Raw genomic sequence first — 21,785 nt, forward strand, 5'->3', positions numbered from 1 at the left:
CTGGCACTGCTGGGCAGCCCCGCCCACTCCTATTTAAAGGGGCCTTAATGGAAGAGCCACACCCTACAGGTGTCACCCATCACACTTGCATGGATAAACTGCATTAATTTGTGGTTTTACTGTTTTGTAAGAAGTAAAATAAATAAATAAAATAAATACGATAAGCAAAAAAGTGTCAAAGTAGCTCTTCAACATAAGTTTGTTTCTAGAAGAAAAATAATGGAGAAAAAAAAAACATATACAGTCGTCTGCGAAAAAAAAAAGCTTGTCCCAAGGAGAGAATGATCCTCCTGGCGTCGTTGTTGTTGTTCGGGTCAAACAAGTTTTCAAGCTCAGTAACTACATTTACTTTGGTGTGCTATCTTCTTCTTTTTTTTTTGGTCATTGCTATCCCATAAATGTGCATAACATCAATTTCATTAATGATTTTACAGTAAAATAATTTGAGTAAATGTTATGTTTTCTCTACTGGCACGGCTGTTTGTTAATATAATAATAATAATAATGTTATTATTAGTATTTGTATTATTATTAACATGAATTGCAATATAACTTGTTTTATATTTATAAAAAAAGTTTATGATCATACTGGAATGGCATCTAAAACTATTGAACATTTTTTTTTCTTATCTTTACTTTTCTTTTTAGGCTGATTTTAAAATTTTTGGTTATTTTTTGTGTTATTGTTGCTAATATATATATATATATATATATATATATATATATATATATATATATATATATATATATATATATATATAGTTTTAATCTGTACCTTCTACAGTCCCTGAAAATGTTTTGAAAGGAGCTTTAAATGAAATACACTAGTGTCAATAATATTATCTAAAGTAATTCAAAGACATAAACAGTCTATCTTTGATTGACAATTTTATTATACAAAGGAGAGACTTTTTATACATCTGTGCTAAAAACAGTGGTTTATTCCATGACATGACAAAACATTTTGCGCAAATTTTCCCCAAATCTTTCAAATTCTCTTATAAATTTTAAATTTCTTTGAGCAGATATGGTGATTTATGTCTTTTTAGTGTGACTGCTGGTGTGCATGGTTGAGCTACCAGACAGGGAATTTCTCTCTGCAGAGATTAATAAAGTATCTATCTATCTATCTATCTATCTATCTATCTATCTATCTATCTATCTATCTATCTATCTATCTATCTATCTATCTATCTATTTAACTAACACACATAAAACCTTTTGTTTGCTTGTTGTTTTTCTGGCTTTTTTATGTATTCATTTTACATTTCCAGCAATAGCAAAGGAGAAATTAGGCAGTAAAGTAGTTTAGCCACAAGGAGGGGCCAACAGGACATGATAGATTTGAATTTCCAGCAAAGTTCTTTATTGAAAAAAAGAAATTCAGCAAAATATGATGAAATAATCCCAAAACGAATAATTACTTTAACTGTACAGTCTCGATCATGGTTAGAGAGTTTCTACAATGGCTCCAAATTGAATAGGAAGCTGGACTCAGGTGAAGTTAAACTGATCAAAGCAAAGGACCTGGCTTCCAGTAACATGATATCAGACTATGACCATGTTAGATGGAAGCTCTGTTTTGTTCTTAAAGAATGTGACCTGCAGGGAAAAAGGTCAACGTTTGATGAAACGAAATCATCTTTTTTTTTTCTTTTTTTGCGCTCATATGCGTGCAAGCATCTAATGACGTCCTCATACACGTCTGCACCCCACAGTAAACACAGACAAAAAGCTTGATTTTCCAGAAAACGGTTGATCTGTCAACCACTCACATGCCCTACAAACTCCCTCTGAAACATTTGGCCGACGGCAGCTCTTTTGTCAGCAAAAACCCTGCAAACACCGTCCTCATAACCAAATAAACACAGCTGCCAACAGCTCTTGGGTTGCATTGAGACCCACACATCCCTCACTTGGCGTAAACAACCTCAGCCAAAGCATTCCTCCTATTATTTTTCTAAAGCTACTGCATCCTCAGTTATTAGATTAGAGGTGATAGGAAACAGATTGGAGAGGGAGGAGAAAAAAAAAGTCAAATAAATGAAGCAGGCTGGTTATGGAGTGAGAAATCTGCCTGTAAGACATTTTCCGTTAGCGGGAGACAAATGAATATCATAAACAAGATTCTTTTTTAGAGGATAAAAGGATGACAGAGAGCAGTGGGTGACTTCTTTATTTCTAAAAAAATAAATAAATAAAAAATACACCAGAGGAGAAGGCAAGCAAGAAAATCACCCCATCAGCCTCCCTCTTTTTCTGCACGGACCACCCTCCACCGTTCCCCACCAGAGGAGAGCGTCTGCTGGTGCCACAGCTGGAAGGAGCGGGCCTTCACTCTCTCAATGAAAGCAGAGGAGGACTGAGCGTCAGGAGAATGGAGGGCACAAGCCTGCGGTGGGAGCAAAACTGAGTTGCAGCGTGGAAAGCTGAACCCACTGACAAAGGTGAGAGTTATTTCCTATCCTTATAATAAACTCTAAAATCCTTAGTACCTTTATTAAATGGTCAAATTTAATATGTTTGTGACTACACCACTCTGGTTTCATCTTTTAAGCGTGCTGCCAAGAAATAGTCTGTGACGTCCGATCGCCTTGTATACAGCCTTTGTGTTTTGTTGCCTCCTCAGGAGACAGGTCTGATACTTGTTGGACTCAGTCGTGTGATAATTGGTACAGTGTGGGATCTACAAAGCCAAAAGTCTCAAAAACTGTGTTGGTGGTGAATTAACTGGAACTTTTGAGTCAAAATGATTTTTTTTAATGAGGAAGAAGCAGTGCTGGTTATTTCTGGTTGGAAATGATATATAAAAAGATAAAATATTTAAAGTTGAGTATGATGAAGAGCAGAAAAGGTTATAGCTGTGGATGAGGTTTACGGCTCTGACTGAGGAGCCTCTATGTAAACACTGTCACTCCTGTCTGGGCGGAGCCTAGGAGATTCATATTGCGAGGGCTGGAGTCATGCAGTCGTGCCAGCTGTTGATGACCTGCGACTGAAGCAACAAAAAAAGCACAAAAAGTGTCTTAAATTTGAGATCAAATCATATATATGCAGCATATCTTCAGGAACACACCTCATTTGGCTTACATACCTGTTTCCTAGAGTCTTAAACTTAAAGGGATGATTTATGATGAGTGAAAATTTATAAAAGTATACCGTTTAAATCAAAGTGATCTGTTCCATTGAAAAAAAGAGGGAAACTCTCAACAGAATGCCAAAACGAGACCACAGAAAGGATTTAAAGCTGCCGCTGTGGTTACACTGACATCACTTATTTCTGGTTCTTTGGCATTTTTGTGAAACTCTTGATGGATTTGTCCCCAAAAAGTGTCATAAGTTTTAAACTTACTCTATCATCAGCTCTAACTTCCAGTTTCGTCGACTGCTGAAACCCATGTGAAGCTGGCTTGCCGCTCGCAGTTCCACCTCAACAGCCTGACTGTGTCGCCTGAGCATAAAAAGAGGGCTCCTTCTTTAAGCGTGCACCGTCTCCACTTCATTTAGTGTCATGTCAAAAGCAATAACACCAAACGCTGCCTCTCCCCCCTCAAAAAAAATGGAAAATAACTCAGAGGGTTTTTTCTGCAGAAACTGAAGAGATGTTTTGGAATATGGAAGAGAAATAACTTAACCTCTCTGCAAAGTTTAAAGATCTACACTCATGAAAACTGTGTCTTGAACATGTACTTGTGGCATTTGTCTTATGATGGAGGACAAATATTTAGAAAGTTAAGATTAAAATGGCAGTTTCTTTATAAAATCGCTGTGAATCCTGTTTGAAAAGGAGTTTTGTGACGTAGAAACTTGTGATGTAGAAAGTACGCTGGGCGGGCCACAAGCTCCGTGCTCCACTAAATTTTGAGGCACCCACTTGTAGACGACTGGATTCATGCGTGTCTTCATTCTCCTGGTCTGAGCTGACATCTGGCTCCAAACTGGATGGCTGGAGAGCTGCAATATGGATCACCATTTTTGTTGCACTGGTAATGATAGGCTGGGCTGTCAACTCAACTGCTGCTGCTCTGCAGAAGCTATGTCCTAAAAAACAACAAAGGGCTTTGATTTTGGCGAAAACTGACCAACATAATATTAAAAATACGTTGGAATTACTTAAAAAGTAGATCAAAAGATGATTGGAATTGGTCTTTAATGAAACATTTTATGATTCTCACATCTACAAATAATAAAACAGTGCTTAAAAACATGTTACTGCTCAAAATCATAGAAGCCAACATGTTTTCTAACCAGCTGCTATTGAAGCTTATTATTGGCTAAACACACCTGATCCAGGTAATCAACAGCAGATGAGACAGGATTCTGGAAAACCAGCAGGATGCCGGTCCTCGAGGCCTGGAGAGTAACACATCTGCTTTAAGGATTTCCACAAACATGTAGCAAACGCTTTGTCGTCTTTCTAGATCAACTAGCAGTAAATTCAATTTGGGAAATTTCCTTAAAGTCTTAATTTGATTAATGACACTGTAGTCTATTTTTATGCTCCAAGTTTTCACAAACGGTCCAATAACATGTATTTTGCTTTGAAATTCATTTCATTTACTAAGGTGCCAGCTCTAAACAAAGGTCATCTCAAGGTCATATGTCAAAAAGAATCAAATCAAGCTTTAATAATTACAACTAAATTCCCTTTTGTTTAAATCATTCTGGATTATCAGTCTAATTCATTATAGATTACTCAAATCATAATTGTTATTTAATATATAAGACTTTGAGTGACCAGGTGAATTTATTGAAGGGTTTTTATTTAATCTAAAACTGTGTAAAATGGGACAAATTCAATTAATTTCTGTCAAAAATATTTGGACTAGCTGAAGGCTTGTTGGAGATGTTTCAGTACAGTCTGATGGCAAAAAAAAAAAAGTTAAAGTCGTCTAATCCTAAAAGTAACAATGTTTGAAGGAATTTCTTTTCATTATTCTGAGGCAATATTTCTCTGCTTAGAGTCCTATAAACTGGGTAACATTTCCCATTTTTAATGGATTCGTGTAGACGAGCATCAGCAGCATAACAAAGAAAATGTCTTTTGTGCTGTTATGTAAAGTATGTCAAACAAATTGAACCAAACACAGAGCCCTGTGGTACACCATGGCTGAGTTGATTTGTTAAAAAAAGCCCATTGTTTACATGATCGACTGGATGCAATTTAGTTCAAATCTGGAGAGTACTTTTATCACAAACATGATGCAGACATAGACTTTGTTGTATTTAGTTCAATTTTTGTCGTTTTCTGTCAAAAAAAAGCTTTGAGTTGACATTTGTTGCAGATTGGGTTCACAGCCTGCCTTTTTAACTTGTCTATCGAATGTAAATAAATATTCCTGTGTTATGAATGCTTTGGAGGCAAGAACAAAAGGTTTTCCATCAACTCGGATTTCTGTGAAAGTTTTAAAAGATTGCCAAGTCTTTCGTCAGACTTAAATGACTCTTAGTTTTTGGTAAATAATGGATTTTCCTGTAAGTTCTGGAATAAAAATTATGAAAAAAAATGATCTCACTTGCACACACTTGGACACCTGATACAGACGTGGTGAAGGTCATTATGAAAGAAAACGTATCAGGGATTGTAATGAAAACACCAATTTCTGGCAGTTCGGTAAAAGACTGTGTAATAGGCTGTAGCAGAGAACAACTCCTGCCAAGAAAAGTTGGAGCTGTACATGTCATGAGGTCTGCTTCTTTTCACAATTACTCCTAATTCTTAGTTGCTTTAAAATAAAACACAGAGTCCTTTATTAGATTCAAACAGCATCTTAACTGCATCATGTGTGACTCACTGGAAGAGTCTGTTTAAAAGGATTAAACTGGTGAAAAAGAAAATAAAACATTGTGAAGGTGGTTAGCATTAAAATAAATAAAATACTCTTTTTAATGTCAAATTAAGGCCTGATTAGATGAATGAGGTGACAGTTTTAACATTTTGATCTGTATTGTTTTCTCTGGCATTTGTTAGTTAAATAAAAGTTGAGGAAAAAACAGTTTTAAAACCTTTTTGTGTGACTATAGATTTTCTGTTTGGAAGAGGCAATAGTTGAAACATTTAATTCATTTAGATTTTTTAAAGTCCCTCTCTGATCATCTTTTGATCTATTGTAAAAGCGTTCCCAGTGGTCATTTAATTATGATTATGCTGTTTTTAGCCAAATTTTAAAAAACTGTAATTTTCAAGGACATGATTCACGTGAAGTAACCTCGCCGCCATGTTCCATCATCCATCCATTTACGTGCTCTCCTGCTAGCTTACAGCCCCTCAAAACCGCAACCTTACGCTGCCTTCACACTGAACCCGATTCGCACGGCAGAGGTGGCAAGTTTCAATGTTAAGGCAATGGCACAGATGCGAATTAAAGCGATCTGAAATCTGCGGCGTGATTTGAGTGACAGGTGGGGCGCGGCAGTATAGCAGCAACGCAAGTTGATCGGCGTCGCATCTACCAATCAGGAACTTAGCTTTGGACACGTGATGTTTTCGGTGACTCAATCAGCGGTAAGAATGCTAATCCAATGCGAGCGTTTTTGTCCTGAACTTCCTTCTATTTCCTTAACCTGTTGGTGCCGTTGGGTTCCCAGAGCTTATTATATTTTTCTTATTTTGATCGAGACAATATCAAAAATAAAGTCCCCTAATTTTATTCTTGTTTTATATTTCCCTTTTTGAGTCAATCCGAGACAATGAGCCTTAAAACTCTGTCACAGAGACACAGAAACACAGTGGAAGCGGCTGTCATACAGATACAGCTCCCAGAGTGAGATAGAAGTAACAGGGGAATCCAAAAATGATCTCATGAACCCAGACATGTAGACATGTAACCGAAATTTTTGTAGAGCTCTTCACAGTAAAACAAAATCTGATCTCTTAACATCATCTATGTCTTCCCTATATTCTAAGCCAGCTAAACTAAGTCCCGAGCGATCTTGCTAAAAACATTAGCTAGTTGCTCCTCCCCCACATGCGGCCAAGCTCAGGCTGGCGGTGAGTAGCTAATTTGCAGCGTGGCGAAAGAGGGCAGGCCACGCAAATTTGCTACACAAATAAAGTTCGGTGTGGACGTACCATAACATTACTGGTGCAACACAAATAACGAGCAACAGTGGAGCAGTTTTGAGCCAGATTCTAGCTTGGACAAGAAAAACAAAGACATACATGGATGTAGTCGTCTACAAGTGGATCCATCAGGGAGATAAGCAGAGAGCTTGTGGCCTACTTCTACAAGCTTTTTCAAATGACATTTTTCGTCTGCTCCTGATTCACGATTTGAGTAAAGAAATACTCAGAAATGTACATTTTAAGCTGATTTTTCTTAATATATGCCCTCCATCATGAGAAAAAATCCACAAGAATGTGTTAAAAACATAATCTTCATTGGAGTGAGTCTTTAAAATTGCACTAAAACATATTTGCTCTTTTATATAAGAGGTTTAAGCTCTTAAGTCAATCTACTAAACAGATTTGAAAGTCAAAAGAAAATACTCAAAAAATACAAGTTGTTGTTTGTTGATGCTTGAATCAGTTTTTGCCTTTAACATGCTCCGCTGTCTTCCAGATCTGCAGCTTGCTTGATGGTATTTTCTGGAGGCATCATGGGCTCCGACACGTGGACCTTTTGGATTTTGTTTGGTCTGTCTCTCTGGAGTAGCAGTCAGGCTTTAACCAAGAACCCCATCCTCTCCCGGATACGAAGGGCTCCTGAGGCCAGCGATGAAAACAAAAAGTGCTCCTACACTTTCCTGGTCCCCGAGCAAAAGATCACAGGTCCCATCTGTGCCGCCCGCGGCTACTCCACTGACAAGGACCGGGTGACACGCCTGGATGTGGCAGCGGTGCGTGACCTTCTGTCAAAGCAACGCAGGGAGATGGAGACTTTGAAGTTGGTGGTGGATGTGGACGGCAACCTGGTGAACGAGATGAAGCTGCTGAGGAAAGAAAGCAGGAACATGAACTCCAGAGTGACCCAGCTGTACATGCAGCTGCTGCATGAGATCATTAGGAAGAGGGACAACTCACTGGAGTTGGCTCAGCTGGAGACGCGCATCCTCAACGCCACCACTGAGTCGCTGCGCCTGGCCTCTCGCTACAGGGAGCTGGAAGCCAGATACTCAGCCCTGTCTGCAGTCGTCAACAATCAGTCCGTGCTGATCGGAGCACTGGAGGAGCGCTGCATGCAGCTGCACAGTCGCAGGCATGAGCAAACACCACTGGGGCCTCCGCTGGTGCAGGTGGTGCCTGAGAACATTCCAGTCAACGTGCCACGTTTCACCAATGAAATCACGAGGGTCAACACCCGCGGGGCGGCACGCGAAAGGGGCTCTCGCTCTGGACCCTCACCCACCAGCAGCAGCACCCTCGAAGTCTCAAAATCTGAGAAGAATTTCAGCTCGGAAGGTGAGTTTTAGAAAGGGAGTTTATTTGAAAAGTCTTGATTCGTTTTAGTTTTAGCAAGTTCAATAGATTGGAATTCAGTTGAGCTCAATCTATTTTAAACAATTTGTTTCAGTTGGAAAACATGTTATTTTGTTTGATTTTGTTTGTTCAGTTCATGATTCAGCTAAAATGAAAGTGCCAGTTCACAACACCAGCTTTGTATGGAGCTATTTTGGTGCCAATATTATTTGAAACCCAATTAAAAACTAATTGAAAAAAATATTAGTGTTTGGGCCAAAAAAAACGATAAAATTGCCAAAACGTTTTGCTATTCTAAAATAAACTTAATTATTTTCAGCTTGAAATTATCTTTTTTCTAGATTCAAAACTCAAAATTTCAATTTCTAAACTTTTTTCAGTTTGAAACCTTTTTTTTAAAGAAGAGTTGAAATTTTGAAACCTAAAAAACAGAACACTTCAAGCTGAAATAATTACGTTTATTTTAGAATAGCAAAACGTTTTGGACATTTTACTTTTTTTTGGCCAAACACCAATATTTTTTTCAATTTCTTTTGTTTGGGTTTCAAATAATATTGGCCCAAGTACAGTTTTATACCGTTGTAGAGAGCCACGCCCATGAAAATGCTGTTTTTAACATGTTTTGTGTCTTTTTTCCTTACATATATGAAGAAAATTCAGCTCAAAATTATATTTCTTTATTCAAATCGTTGTGAATCAGGAGCAAATAAAAAGTGTAGTTTGAAAAAGATTGTAGTTGTGACGTAGAAAATACAATGGGTGGGCCACAAACTCCCTTATCCGCTCCTTTCTGATGCATCCACTTGCAGACACATAAGCCTCGTTTCCACTGAGCAGTCCAGTCCGGTCCGGTATGGTACGATATTTTGAGCATTTGCATTGTAAAATGGACCCATTAAACAGTCCAGACCCATACTTCTTGAGGGCCCCCATCCGTTATAAGTCCATAGAAAAATGGAACGGGATGTTTTGGGCGGAACCTCTGCAGCCACTCGTTGATTGCCAGAAAGTGATACCGACATTAGAAAGCACCAATATAGCTCTAAGCTAGCGATTCTGTTTTCCTCTTTACGACCGTATTCTTCTTAGACGCCCACAATCTTCTTTCAGACAGCATTACATTTCTGTTATACACGATGTACAAAAAGTAAACCAAGAAAAAGACGAGCTGCTGGATGACCTCCATTGTTGTTGCTTTTCTAACCATCGCATACAGTTACACGCTAGCGATCTACACTACGCATGTACCATGAAAACAAACTCCTTAGTGGAAACAAGGCTATAGATCCAAATACATCTTTGTTCTCCTTGTCCAAGTTGGAATCTGGTTTAAAACTGTATGGCTGTATAGCTCAAATACTGCCCCCCCATTTTTGTGGCACCCGTAATGTTAGGTTGTAGGTGTGAGGGGCTGTAAGCTAGCTGGAGATTATGTAACAGATGGGAAGTGGGGGTAGGGTTGCTCCACAACTCCCAGGGGAATTTCTGATTATCTCCTGCAGAAACTATGTTCTATAAATTACCAGGGTTTTTTGGGGGGGTTGAAAGTGGCATAATGCACGGTGGCGCAGTGGTCAGCGCTCTTGCCTCACAGCGAGAAGGTCCCGGTTCGACTCCCGGCTGGGACCTTTCTGTGTAGAGTTTGCATGTTCTCCCTGTGCATGCGTGGGTTTTCACCGGGGACTCCGGCTTCCTCCCACCGTCCAAAAACATGCTTCATAGGTTAATTGGTGACTCTAAATTACCCCTAGGTGTGAATGTGAGAGTGAATGTGTGTGTGATTGAGGCCCTGCGACAGACTGGCGACCTGTCCAGGGTGGACCCCGCCTTCGCCCGTCAGTGGCCGGGTTAGGCTCCGGCACCCCTGCGACCCCGAAAGGGACAAAGCGGTCAGGAAAATGGATGGATGGATATTTAAAAGACCATTGGAAATGCTTTTACAACAGAACAAAAGAATACCGGAGTGGGACTGTAATGGCTTTTGTCAACTGAGCGGTCCAGTACGGTAGAGTAAGGAGTGGTATGAGACGGTCCAGTTAATTCTGGCGAGTGTTTCAACTCAATTAAGCTTCCACTGAGCGGAAGGAATTTAATTTAGTTTGAAAGAAGATTGGGATTGAAACCAAAATAACCTGAATGCTTACAAACGTTGGACATGTTTGCTTAAATGAGCGCTATATTGGCGCTTTCTAATGTCACCATCCCTTTCATCAATCATAAATAAAATGACTCACATCCAACTAATGCACAAGTCAAGGTTATTCAAGATTTTCATGGTTCCATTGGGTCAAAAATGGTTCATATGAGGCCAAATTGTTTCTATTTTATAATTCAGAAACCAAAACAGTGAGAGTTTTCAGTGTAATGGCACAAGCTGAGCACACATCTGGGAAACTGTGGAGAGGAATTACATCCTCCAATCGGAAGGAACCTCCAACAGAACCAGTCTTTGTCAGGTCAACCATCTGCCATGACCGGTTGGGGTCAAAGAGGACAGGAAAGAGACAGACAAACACAAAAACCAAGTTAGTGTGACTAAAACGGTGGAACATTCATCAGGTTTTACATTCATTGTAAAGTTTATCATTTCCATTGAAAGCTCCCATTATTATTGTTATTCCTGTTAAACTTTTTTCAGATTTAGGCACAAAGGTCCAGAGCAGTCATGGGAAAGTGTGGAGCGGTCATAACTTCGCAAGCCAACCATAATAATCTATGACCTTGAACACAGCTGCAGATGTGCTTGTGGCCTCGTTTCACAGGTTAAAGATGTGCAGAGTCAGCTTGCACTCTGCTCCATGCTCTGCAGAAGACCGTGATGGAAATAGAACATGCTGCAACCTTTGGATGGAGTGGGAGGGCAGGCGAGACACGACCAGCCTGATTATTCTCATCCAAAGAATTTCCTGACACTTTTAGGTTGCCGTTATCCAACAAAAATAATGGGTTTTGGATCAGCTACGTGTAAAAACCATCTTTTGGAAAACCTCTCCACAGCCTGACATGCAAACAAAACCCGGGCTGGCACGATTCTCTGCACAGAGTAACAGCTTTTCTTCAGGAAAGTTAGACAGATTTTCTTTATGTGTCTATTATTATTAGCTTTATATAATTAGTAGAGAGGCGGTTATTCGCCCGTTGGATAAACCCACTGCTACATGTGTTGTTAATGAAAAGTCCCACTGCGGAAGTGTTAAATTACTTTGAAAAAAAGGCAGCTGTCAACAAAGACAGCTTAACAAAGTGTCTATTGTGGTTCAGCACGTCCAAAAGTAGTCCGGATACACCTGAACTTGTCTCAACTTCCTTAAATTTTATCATTATTAGTGAAACTAAATGAATATAAATATAGAAAGCTATGGTGATTTGACAAAAACATAAATAAAGTAAGTTTCTATTAAGTTAACCTAATATAAACCTGTTTTTAGAGAAAATAGCCCCAATGGGTGTGAATCCAGATCCATTGGGTCCATATAAATGGTAAATGGGTTGGCTTTATGTGAGACTTGTATGGACTTACTGACCTGACAAAATGATTTTGACCATAACATATAGTCAGTTTAAATGAATTTTTTACCCTTACATATACAATTAATAAATAAAGTTTCTGTTGTAGTTCAAGCAATCAAATAAAGATCTATTATAAATCCTAAAAAAAAAACTACTAACCTCAACAAAACATTGACAGTATTATAAAGGGGAAATATGTATACAACAGTTACACTGCCCCCCTTCCCATCACCCATAACTGAATTCTCTGTTTATGCACTCTCTCGTTAGTTCACACCCCCAGTCGGACGCTGCGTGCACACAAGTGGTGTGCATTCAAGAGCCCAGTCTTGAACTCTTATTCAGCTCATGGTGTTCACACCGTGTCAGAACGCACGTTGCTGAGGGTGGTGTGAAAGTTGCTGAACGCTTTAATATTTGGTTTTGGCTAGTTTTAAATCTAATGCCAGCAACATTAAACCAAATAGAAAAAAATTTGTTGTTTCACCGGGGACTCCGGCTTCCTCCCACCGTCCAAAAACATGCTTCATAGGTTAATTGGTGACTCTGAATTGCCCCTAGGTGTGAATGTGAGAGTGAATGGGTGTGTGATTGAGGCCCTGCGACAGACTGGTGACCTGTCCAGGGTGTACCCCGCCTTCGCCCTTCAGTAGCCGGGATAGGCTCCGGCATCCCTGCGACCCCGAAAGGGAAGAAGCGGTCAAGAGGATGGATGTTTGCGTACCGTTCTCTCTTTTAACAACAGCTTAAGCAACGGCCACATTTACAACTGTCACTGCACAATTTTTGATTTCGTTTGATTTGAAATTGTTTATTTCAAGCAATTAAAGCAAAGATAATTCATGTGCAATACAATCAACGGAGGTTTACATCCGTACGACAATATGTCAGACATTAAATAACTAGGCATCAAATTATGGATTACTTGAAAGACAGTGGGAGGAAGTGAATTTATATAATCCCACCCCTTTGCAACATGGAAGCATCAGCAGAATCTTCAAGATTTTGTGCTAGCACCCAATTCGTCTGGTCACTGTAAAATTTGTATTTTTTTCTTAAAACCTAAAAATATGACTGCTGCCTCTCGATTACAAGTGTGGCCGAATTTACTTAAAAAAAACAAAAACTTGCTTTTATAGATTCAATAAATGTATGAAACTGGCAAGAATAGATGTTCCTTTTGAAGGGAATGCGTTTCCACGTCAGCTTTAAGATAAAGATCTGGATCTGTTAATGAAGCTCTAAATCTCTTTATTTGTTTATTTGTTTTTGGACTGTTAACAGACTGATTCAGCACTTCACCATCAAAACACTACCTTGAAACTGTAGCATCTTTTACTTTACTTTGAGCTGGATGATGAAGGGGTCCATAGTTTGATCATTTACAGTACAATGTTTGCAGATCATCTTCTCAAATAACTTTATCTTTACACAACAGAGCTCTAATTTGCATTCATGGATTGTAAACTGTCTTCTGAAATAGTAACAGTAGTTAGTTTCATGACTGTCTTCAAAGCTGAATGCACACTCGTATAGTCCTGACAGTTTTTCTAAAAATATCTTTTATAATAATGTCAGTATTAACAACATTTTAATATATTAATCTGCTCCTCATTCACACAATTTAAAAAAAGAAATACTCAGAAATGTGATCTTAAACTTAATTTTCTTCATTTATTTTCTCCATCATGAGAAAAATCCTACAGGAACATGTTAAAAACACAATTTTCATTGGAGTAGGTCTATAAAGATATATTTTAAAAAGTTTTTATAACACCATGCATGATGAGATTTTAATAAATCTTTCAATTTGTTTGTTTGCAGTTGTTTTTTTCCACCTGAAACCCTTCTCTCCTTGTTGACCCTTTTGTCCTTCAGGTCCGTTCAGGGACTGTTTAGAAGCTCAGGAAGCCGGCCACACCAACAGCGGCATGTACCTGATCAAACCAGATGAAACAGAGAGACCTGTGCAGGTCTGGTGTGAACAGAATATAGACAATGGAGGTTGGACCATCATCCAGCGCAGAAAAGACGGCTCGGTTAACTTCTTCAGGAACTGGGATAACTACAAGGTGGTGACAAAAACACTTCATCTGCCTCTCTGACATTCTACCTTTTCTTTAGCTTGGTTCTGGATGAGGTTATCTACATGCTCATTAAAAAATCAAAGCATTTTCAGATTTTTGAAAGATGGCATCATTTGAATGACAACATGTAATATTTTGAAGAAGTTAAATTTGTCTAAATAATGTGCTTGTATACATGATAATGAGAGTTATTATCTCTCATTTCATATTTGTGTGTGCCTGAAAAGAAGAAAGACAATTTTATTGGCAGATAACTCTTTACGGAAAGCAGGTTTTTCCAAATTCCTGCGGTAAGAAATGCCTGGCTATAAAACAGATACCAGGTGCTGTGTATTTTGAAAAGGAACAAGCTGTCTTAAACTTTTAGGCTGTGCTCAACTTCTCTTGCTAATGTAGCATTAAGCTAGCTACATGGAGGTTTTAGCAAATAATTCAGTTTAAGCTAACTTTAATATCTAGTGAATCACTTCAACTATTAGCATCATGGCATCCTGTAGTAGAAAATCCACAAAAAAACAACTTACATAAACTAACCATAATAATATTATTTCAGGTATATCTGCATATGTCTTGCCAATGTAGCATTAAGCTAGTTATCTTAAAGTTTTAGCAAATAATACAGTTTAAGCTAACTTTAATTTAGTACCTATGAGTCACTTAAACTAATTACATTTCCACATATATTTTTGCTGGAAATATACATTTTCCATTACATTCTATACCTAAAACTTAAATACCTTGTTTAGATAGGACATCATTACAATATTTCAAGTGATATTCCCTGGAACTGTCACAATGTGAGCAGAAGACAAAAAAAAAAACAAACATGACATCCTGTAGTGGAAAATCCACAAAAAGCAACATCTAGACTAGAGTAAATAGAAGAAAAATGAATACTTAATAGGAAAAAATAGCCATAGTATTATTCTTTCGAGTAGAACTACATGTGCTTTGTTTTGTTGATGAAGCATTAAGCTAGTTATCTTGAAGTTTAAGAAAATAATACAGTTTAACTTTGAAATTTAGTAAGTCGCTTCACCTAATAACATTTCCAAATGTATTTTTGCTGGAAATACTATTTTTCTATTACATTCTGTACCAATTAAAAACTCAGATACATTTTGTTTGACAGGACATCATAACTGTATTTCAAGTAATGTGCTCTGGAACTGTCACAATGTGAGCAGAAAATAAAAAAGCAGCAAACACGAGGTGTCGTAATGGAAAATTCATGAACTTTGGAGTAAACAGGAGGAAAGTTTAACATTAATAGGATGAATTCGTTTTTTTTTAGTATATCAAATGCAAATATATAATATATTTTGGCATTAAGATGATAGTATTTTCTAACTGTGAGGAAGAACACAGGGCAAAAAACTTTGAAAAGCAGGCTGGCTTTATCAAATATTTTGACCATGACGCTTGTTTTCTTTCTCAAAGTACGCCTTATCTGGTTACCATGGGGATGGGAGAGGTAACTTTTCTGTATTGCTCACTTATAGAGCTTTCGTTTACAGTGTGGTACACATCCATTTTCCGAACGCTTCCCTGGAGGCTTCCTCAAAAGTTTTGAAATAGTCTGCTTAATATGATTTTTAACTGGAGAGAGGGGGCAAACTACTGAGCAATTTTTTCTTTTTGCTGACCAAACAAAATCTTCAACATCAATCTTTTGCTCCCACATCAAGGCAGCTGATGCTGTTGGAAGCTTGAATATTGAGTCACTTTTCTATTGGTGTATTTACTTTGTTTTCTTATTTTTATGGACATGTACAGCAGAGATACAATTACACAATCTTCTCAAAAGAACCATCTGTGGTTTTGCCATCATTTTCTGAACCACAATTCATGTGTTTTTTAACTTAACGTCATGCATAATTCCCTGTCAGCGGTCATACTGCTCCGTAGTCTCTTGGTCTGAGATTTGCATTATGAAATGTAAGATGCCACACTGAGAAGTTATGTTCCATAGCTCAATCTGCAAGAACGTCTTTCCAAAACCACCTCTACTACGGTGTCTTTAGATGGATTGCTGGTTGGCCTCTCACACTCAACCGTATAGAGTTTTCTCATCAAAACGCTCTGAGATTTAGATGAAGTATAAGGCTCCTGGCAGTTCTTGTAATCCAGTATTCCAGTCAGTCTGTCCTACCTCTGCATGTGAAATTGGATGCTAAATTATTCGATTCAACACAAATTTGTCTCAGAGTTTGCGTGCACGAACACACAAACACCCAGCGTTAAGCTGAAACCCTGCATCATTCATCATCTGTTGGCTCGCTCAGCTAATCCGCAGTCACAAACCTCAACCTCCTCAGCACACTGAAGTCCTCAGAAGGGCTTGTGTCCAGACACAGACGGCTCATGGTTTCTCAGCACAAGTGCCCAAGCCAGTTTTACCATTAGTCATGAGATCTGTGGGATGTCAGGAACATCACCCTGAGGGTAAATGCTTATTTTCCAGCTTGGGTTCAACAACAGACCTTTCTTATTTATTTCATAGACAGGGTGGCATTCTTTGCCACAGCTCTTTTTAATTCCTTTTGAAATTTTCCTTAATTATAGAGCCTCTTCCAAAACACCATCAGAGACAGAACTTCCCTTTTGTCCTATAACATCTAAGAAACAGCCCCCGATTATTTCCTGTAATCTATTCTTAACCTCGCCTTTAATTTTCCTTTCATCCAGAGCGGCTTTGGCAACATAGATGGAGAATATTGGCTCGGCTTGGAAAGCATCTACAAATTAGGGAGGCAGGGAGACTACAAGCTGCTCGTGGAGATGGAGGACTGGATGGACAAGAAGGTCTACGCTCAGTACAGCAGCTTCCACTTGGAGCCGGAGAGCGAGGGATACCGCCTGCGGCTGGGCACCTACCAGGGCAACGCTGGGGATTCCCTCAGCAGCCACAATGGCAAACAGTTTACCACTCTGGATCGAGACAAAGATGCCTTCTCAGGTAAAAGCTGTCCAAAATCTGTGCAACCACCTCATGTTGTGAGTTGTTTCTTCCATACTAATTACATTTGTCAACAAAGTAGAGTTGCCGTGGTTCCTGTTCCTACCATAGCCTACTTGTAGAGGTGTACCACAGGGCAGTATCCTGGGCATGAAAACTATATGGTTGTGCTATGAGTCCAAAACTTGAAAGGATACATTTTTTCATCAACTGAGCGAAAATCAACCTCCAACCTGTGCCTTATTGGTTCGATTTCAATAAGAAGATATGTGGAACACAAGTAAATAAATGTGCATGAAATAAGTCCATGATCTTCAGGATTAGGTTCTGAGTCAATGATGTGTTGCGTCCTCTAGATGAACTCTAGATAAAACCCCAGAGCCTAGACGCTGATGTAGGTTAACAGTATGACCTCTAACCACCATCACTATCTAGGCTCTAACCCCAGAACCTAATGGTTAGGGCCAGATAGTGCCAAAGTCTTGCGCCAGGTGGAGGACGGTGAAATGTCTAGAATGCAGACACAGCCATTCATGAATTTAAAGATGACAGAATTGAACAAAAAAAAAAACAACAAAAAACCATCAACACGATGATAAAGGGGTCTATCTGATCTGATGCTAAAGTTAAGCATCTTAACGTAAAATTTATGACATAAGGAATCTGTAACTCCTCGCCCTGCTTAAAGAAGGACTTAGCCACGTCTCTATGGTATGGGTGTCTGTAGTATCACCTCCTAACTTGACGCTAGGTCCTGAATGCAATGGAGGCTGTCATGTTTTGGCATTTTGGTTCAGGATGTGTGCTGTGAGTAGAACCTAAGTCAATTATATGACTGATAAGCTTCTATTTTTCCTCCCACATGGGTGAAAACTTGTTTTATTAACTAGTTTTACAAATATATTGCACATTTCCTCTATATACCAAACGCGTTTTTATTTTAACATGTCACTGTCAGCTACATGAAATCAAACCTTTTGTAATTTATGTGATAATTGCTCAGACTGTAATGACTGTCTCCTTCTGCTTTCACAAATCATTTTTGTTTGCATCACAACTGCAGAGCAACTTTCTTTCTCAACTGCATGTTAAAACCCATCACAAATGTAGCTGTCATTTATGTTAAAATAAGGAATCAACTATGTTTTATTATCTTTTCACATGAACTTTATGTTTTTCCAAATTGTTCGATTTCTTGGTCTGAACCGGATTGGGCTGTGGTGTAGTGTCTCAGCTGGCTGTAGCCTGGAGTCCCTCAAAGTTTTGAGAAACACATTTACTTCCTTTTGCAAATAAGGAGAAGTGATAACTCACTTGCATGTTTGACCTCTGCCACCTTTCCATCCGTTACTGCGGGGAAGCCGAAGCCCACGAGCTATAAAGTAGAAGTAAGTCTTCGGAAAGAAGATTTTAAGGTTTTTGGAGACCGTTTGTGAAGAGTTTTTAACATCTTCTTGTGGCATTTTTCTGATGATGGAGGACATACATAAAGAAATTAAGCTTTAACTTTAATTTTAGAGTATTTCTTCATTCAAGTTGTTGTGAATCAGGAGGAGATGAAAAAATGCAGTTTGAAAAAAATTCTATAGTGACGCAGAAACTACAATGGGCCATCACATCCTCACTTCCAACTCCTCATATATGGACGTACGGTTCGGGCTCCCTCCGCGTCACTTTTTGACTTGCTGGCTGGCGGGTTCCCAACCCTCGGGACGTGGTATCGGACGCTGTAACAGATGTGGAACCGGTACCAAGTTAGGGCACCGGTACCAGTGCACGGCCCGGAGATTGGGGCCTCCTGATTATCACGTCAAAATAGGATGAGTCGGGAACACCCAAAACGTTAAAAAGTGACGCGGAGGGGGACTGAACCAAGATAGTGGAGGAGGTATCAGTTATGGAAAAAAATAACGTACAGTCTTAAACTAATATGATGACCGGTGGAATAAGTTGGAGAATTTTCTGAATGACACCAGCAACCCCCATAAAACGACGTAAAACATTTGTAATCGAAAATAAGAAATTGTTACAAACACCAGGCTAACAATGACTCGTATTATATAAATGTATTTTTCTTTTTCTGCTTCTTTTGTTGTCAATTTAATATTTTTTATTTTTATTTTTTTTAATTTAATTTAAAAAAAAGGAAGGGGACCAAACCATACGTCCATATATGACGAGTTTTGAGTGAGAATGTGTCGATCCGTAGATCTTTGTTTTCCTGGTCTGAGCTGGGCTCACCGGTAATGTTAGGGGTCGTACTCTAGCCAGAGTTCGGTTATGGGTGATGGAAAGTGGGGGCGGGCTTGTTCCGTCGCAACGGTCCTATCCACAATTTAAAGGGTGATTTCTAAAGAACTTGAAAGCCTAAAGTCCTAGAAAAAGATGACATAATCACAATTCAAAGTTCACTGAGAACACTTTTAAAAGTAGCTTGAAAGAAGATCGAAGTGGGTCTTCAAATCTCACCATTTTTTTTTAGTTCTGTGCATTTTTAGGAATAATTGTTAAAACATATCTACTGTCTTCCTGTTTTCCAACAATAGGTAATTGCGCCCATTTCCACAAAGGAGGCTGGTGGTACAACGCTTGCGGCCAAGCCAATCTGAACGGTGTCTGGTACACCGGGGGCGTGTACCGCAGCAAATTCCAGGACGGGATCTTCTGGGCCGACTATGGCGGAGGGTTCTACTCCATGAAATCTGTGCGCATCATGATCAGGCCCATAGACTAAGACCAGGAAGGACGGCTACAGAAACCAAAACAAATTTTGGACTTTTTCACCTCCCAGCTGTAGACGGTCGCTCTCTGCTGGATGAAGCGCATCGCCGGAGGTGACCGGGGAGCTGAAGGGCCACCATAAACAATCCCTTTCCAGCTAAAGCATATAAAAAAAGATGTAGGACAGGCTTCTTAAACCACAGAATATGCTTAATGGTTAAAGAAATGTAAGAATACCTGCCAACATTTTGCAGTTTATACAAGCTCTGCGCCTGAACGACTCTATTCTCGCATAATTTCCTTTTTTTTTTTTTTTTAACCAAGAGAAGGTGCTGCTTCTTCTACCTCACCAAGTAAAAAATCTGTTGCTGACACTTAATATTTCATCCTCTAAAGGTACTTGAACCTGGAAAATGCATTATCTTAAACCCTATGTAGACGTATGTATCCACTTCCTCATCAGATTCACTTGATTGCACAAAAACAGGGCTGTTTTTGTTAGAAGCCAAGACACTCCAAATGGCCCTTTTTTATTGCATGTTTTGATTCTTTGTCTATGTGCAGATGACCAGAACGTATAATTTATGAGTATAATTAAGTTATCACAACAGGGAAAAGGGCCAGGTGTCCTATGGGAGCTCTAAATGATCCTACAGAAAACAAAACCCGTTTCCCCGACTGAAAGCAGGACAATCATTCTTTAAGTGTGCGTCCATGTAAATTGCAGTTTCATGTTTTTCTCATTTGGAGTTTGATTAAAGTTCAGCTTCACTCTGAGTAAAAAAAAAAGAAAAAATAACCTCATTGAGTGGGAAAAAAATTACGGTTTCTTTTTTTTTTTTGAGCACGAAAAAATGTGCCGACAGGGCGCGTTAGGAGTTTTAAGCGCCGGGACAGACAACCAGAAACACATTTCTGAAAACCAGACAGGATAGAGCAAGAAAGAGGAGAGGAGGAAGGGGTTGGAGGGGAGGGGATGGACTGGGATGGAACCGGTCCAAATTTCCAAGTCATTTGCCACGTTCACCCGCACCCCAAAGTCCTGCTTTAACATGCAGAAAAACCTACATTCTTTCCACTGTAGAAGTACGTGTATGTTTTTGTAAAAAAAAAAAAAAAGTCACGGGTCCTTGATCACCTCCAAAGATGGAAATCCTCTGAGGGCTTTGCTTTAAACAACACACATGTAAGGTGTCTGATCTGAAAATAGACTTATATTTTACTATTTTTTCTTTTTTATTTAACCACAGTCTCCCACCCATCTCCTTTAAAAAAATTTATAAAGCAACAAAACTGTATATGAGGAGATTTGACACAAAACAGAGGAACTCTATGTGTGTTTATGCACTTTGTAAAAAAAATATATGTCAAAAGGCAGCAATAAAAGTTGAAACCAATTAATCCAGCGTCTGGAAGTCCCTTTACGCTCTAAGGAGCTGAAGCAAAACTTTGAAGTTTCTTTGGAAACTTTGAAAAACAGTTGCAGAAAACTCACGATTAGACAAAAAAAGTCTGGTTCCTTAGAAATGTAAATAAACCAAAGCTCCCTGAAGACTTTGGCACAGTTTTGCATAAACTAAAGCATTCTTTTGTTGTGTGTTTTTGTGAAAGTGTTTCACATCACCAGCTAGTCTGTACTATTTTTTTTCTTTTTGTTTATAGCTTGTGCAGATTTTTTTTCTCTTGTTCAAACACAAAGAAGGAAATGATCTCATCCAAATGTGTGTTAGTGTGTGAACTGGAGGATCCGATCTTCTAACTGGAAGATAACCCTAACACATCGACAGGAACTAGAATAAAGAAAAAAAAACGAAATAAAAGCTTTTGTTTTTATTGAAAATAATGTTATTCATTGATTAAAGTTTTTTTTATGTTTGTGTGGGCTTGATTTTTTTAAGGACACAGTTTTGTGAAAATATCCGACAGAAACAGAGACTTTTGAGTTTATTTTAGTTTGCTTTAGGATATGCGGTTTTGTTGGCTTTTGTTTCACATCATGTTGCACTCTTAAAAGCTTGGGTTATTTCTAGGGCTGGAAATAGATTAAATAAAATTAACTTATTAACTGCAAATCTGGGAGTTTTTTTAG

General features: G+C 38.8%; 1 protein-coding gene across 1 annotated transcript; it reads left to right on the forward strand.

The window, feature by feature from the left end:
- Window positions 1–2,197: 2,197 nt before the first annotated feature.
- Window positions 2,198–21,571, forward strand: LOC112147216 (angiopoietin-related protein 1). The gene is made up of 5 exons (XM_024273440.2): window positions 2,198–2,447; window positions 7,563–8,401; window positions 13,808–14,001; window positions 16,705–16,975; window positions 19,522–21,571. The coding sequence occupies exons 2-5, from the start codon at window positions 7,579–7,581 to the stop codon at window positions 19,707–19,709; spliced, it is 1,476 nt and encodes a 491-aa protein (XP_024129208.1). The 5' UTR covers window positions 2,198–2,447; window positions 7,563–7,578; the 3' UTR covers window positions 19,710–21,571.
- The last annotated feature ends 214 nt before the right edge of the window (window positions 21,572–21,785 follow it).

Source organism: Oryzias melastigma, linkage group LG17, assembly GCF_002922805.2.
Source record: "Oryzias melastigma strain HK-1 linkage group LG17, ASM292280v2, whole genome shotgun sequence".
NCBI lineage: Eukaryota > Metazoa > Chordata > Actinopteri > Beloniformes > Adrianichthyidae > Oryzias > Oryzias melastigma.

Coding starts and splice junctions, on each gene's coding strand:
- LOC112147216 (XM_024273440.2), top strand. CDS start 7,579: ATGGTATTTTCTGGAGGCATCATGGGCTCCGACACGTGGACCTTTTGG. Junction 8,402..13,807: donor GAAGAATTTCAGCTCGGAAG/GTGAGTTTTAGA, acceptor TTTGTCCTTCAG/GTCCGTTCAGGGACTGTTTA. Junction 14,002..16,704: donor GGAACTGGGATAACTACAAG/GTGGTGACAAAA, acceptor CCTTTCATCCAG/AGCGGCTTTGGCAACATAGA.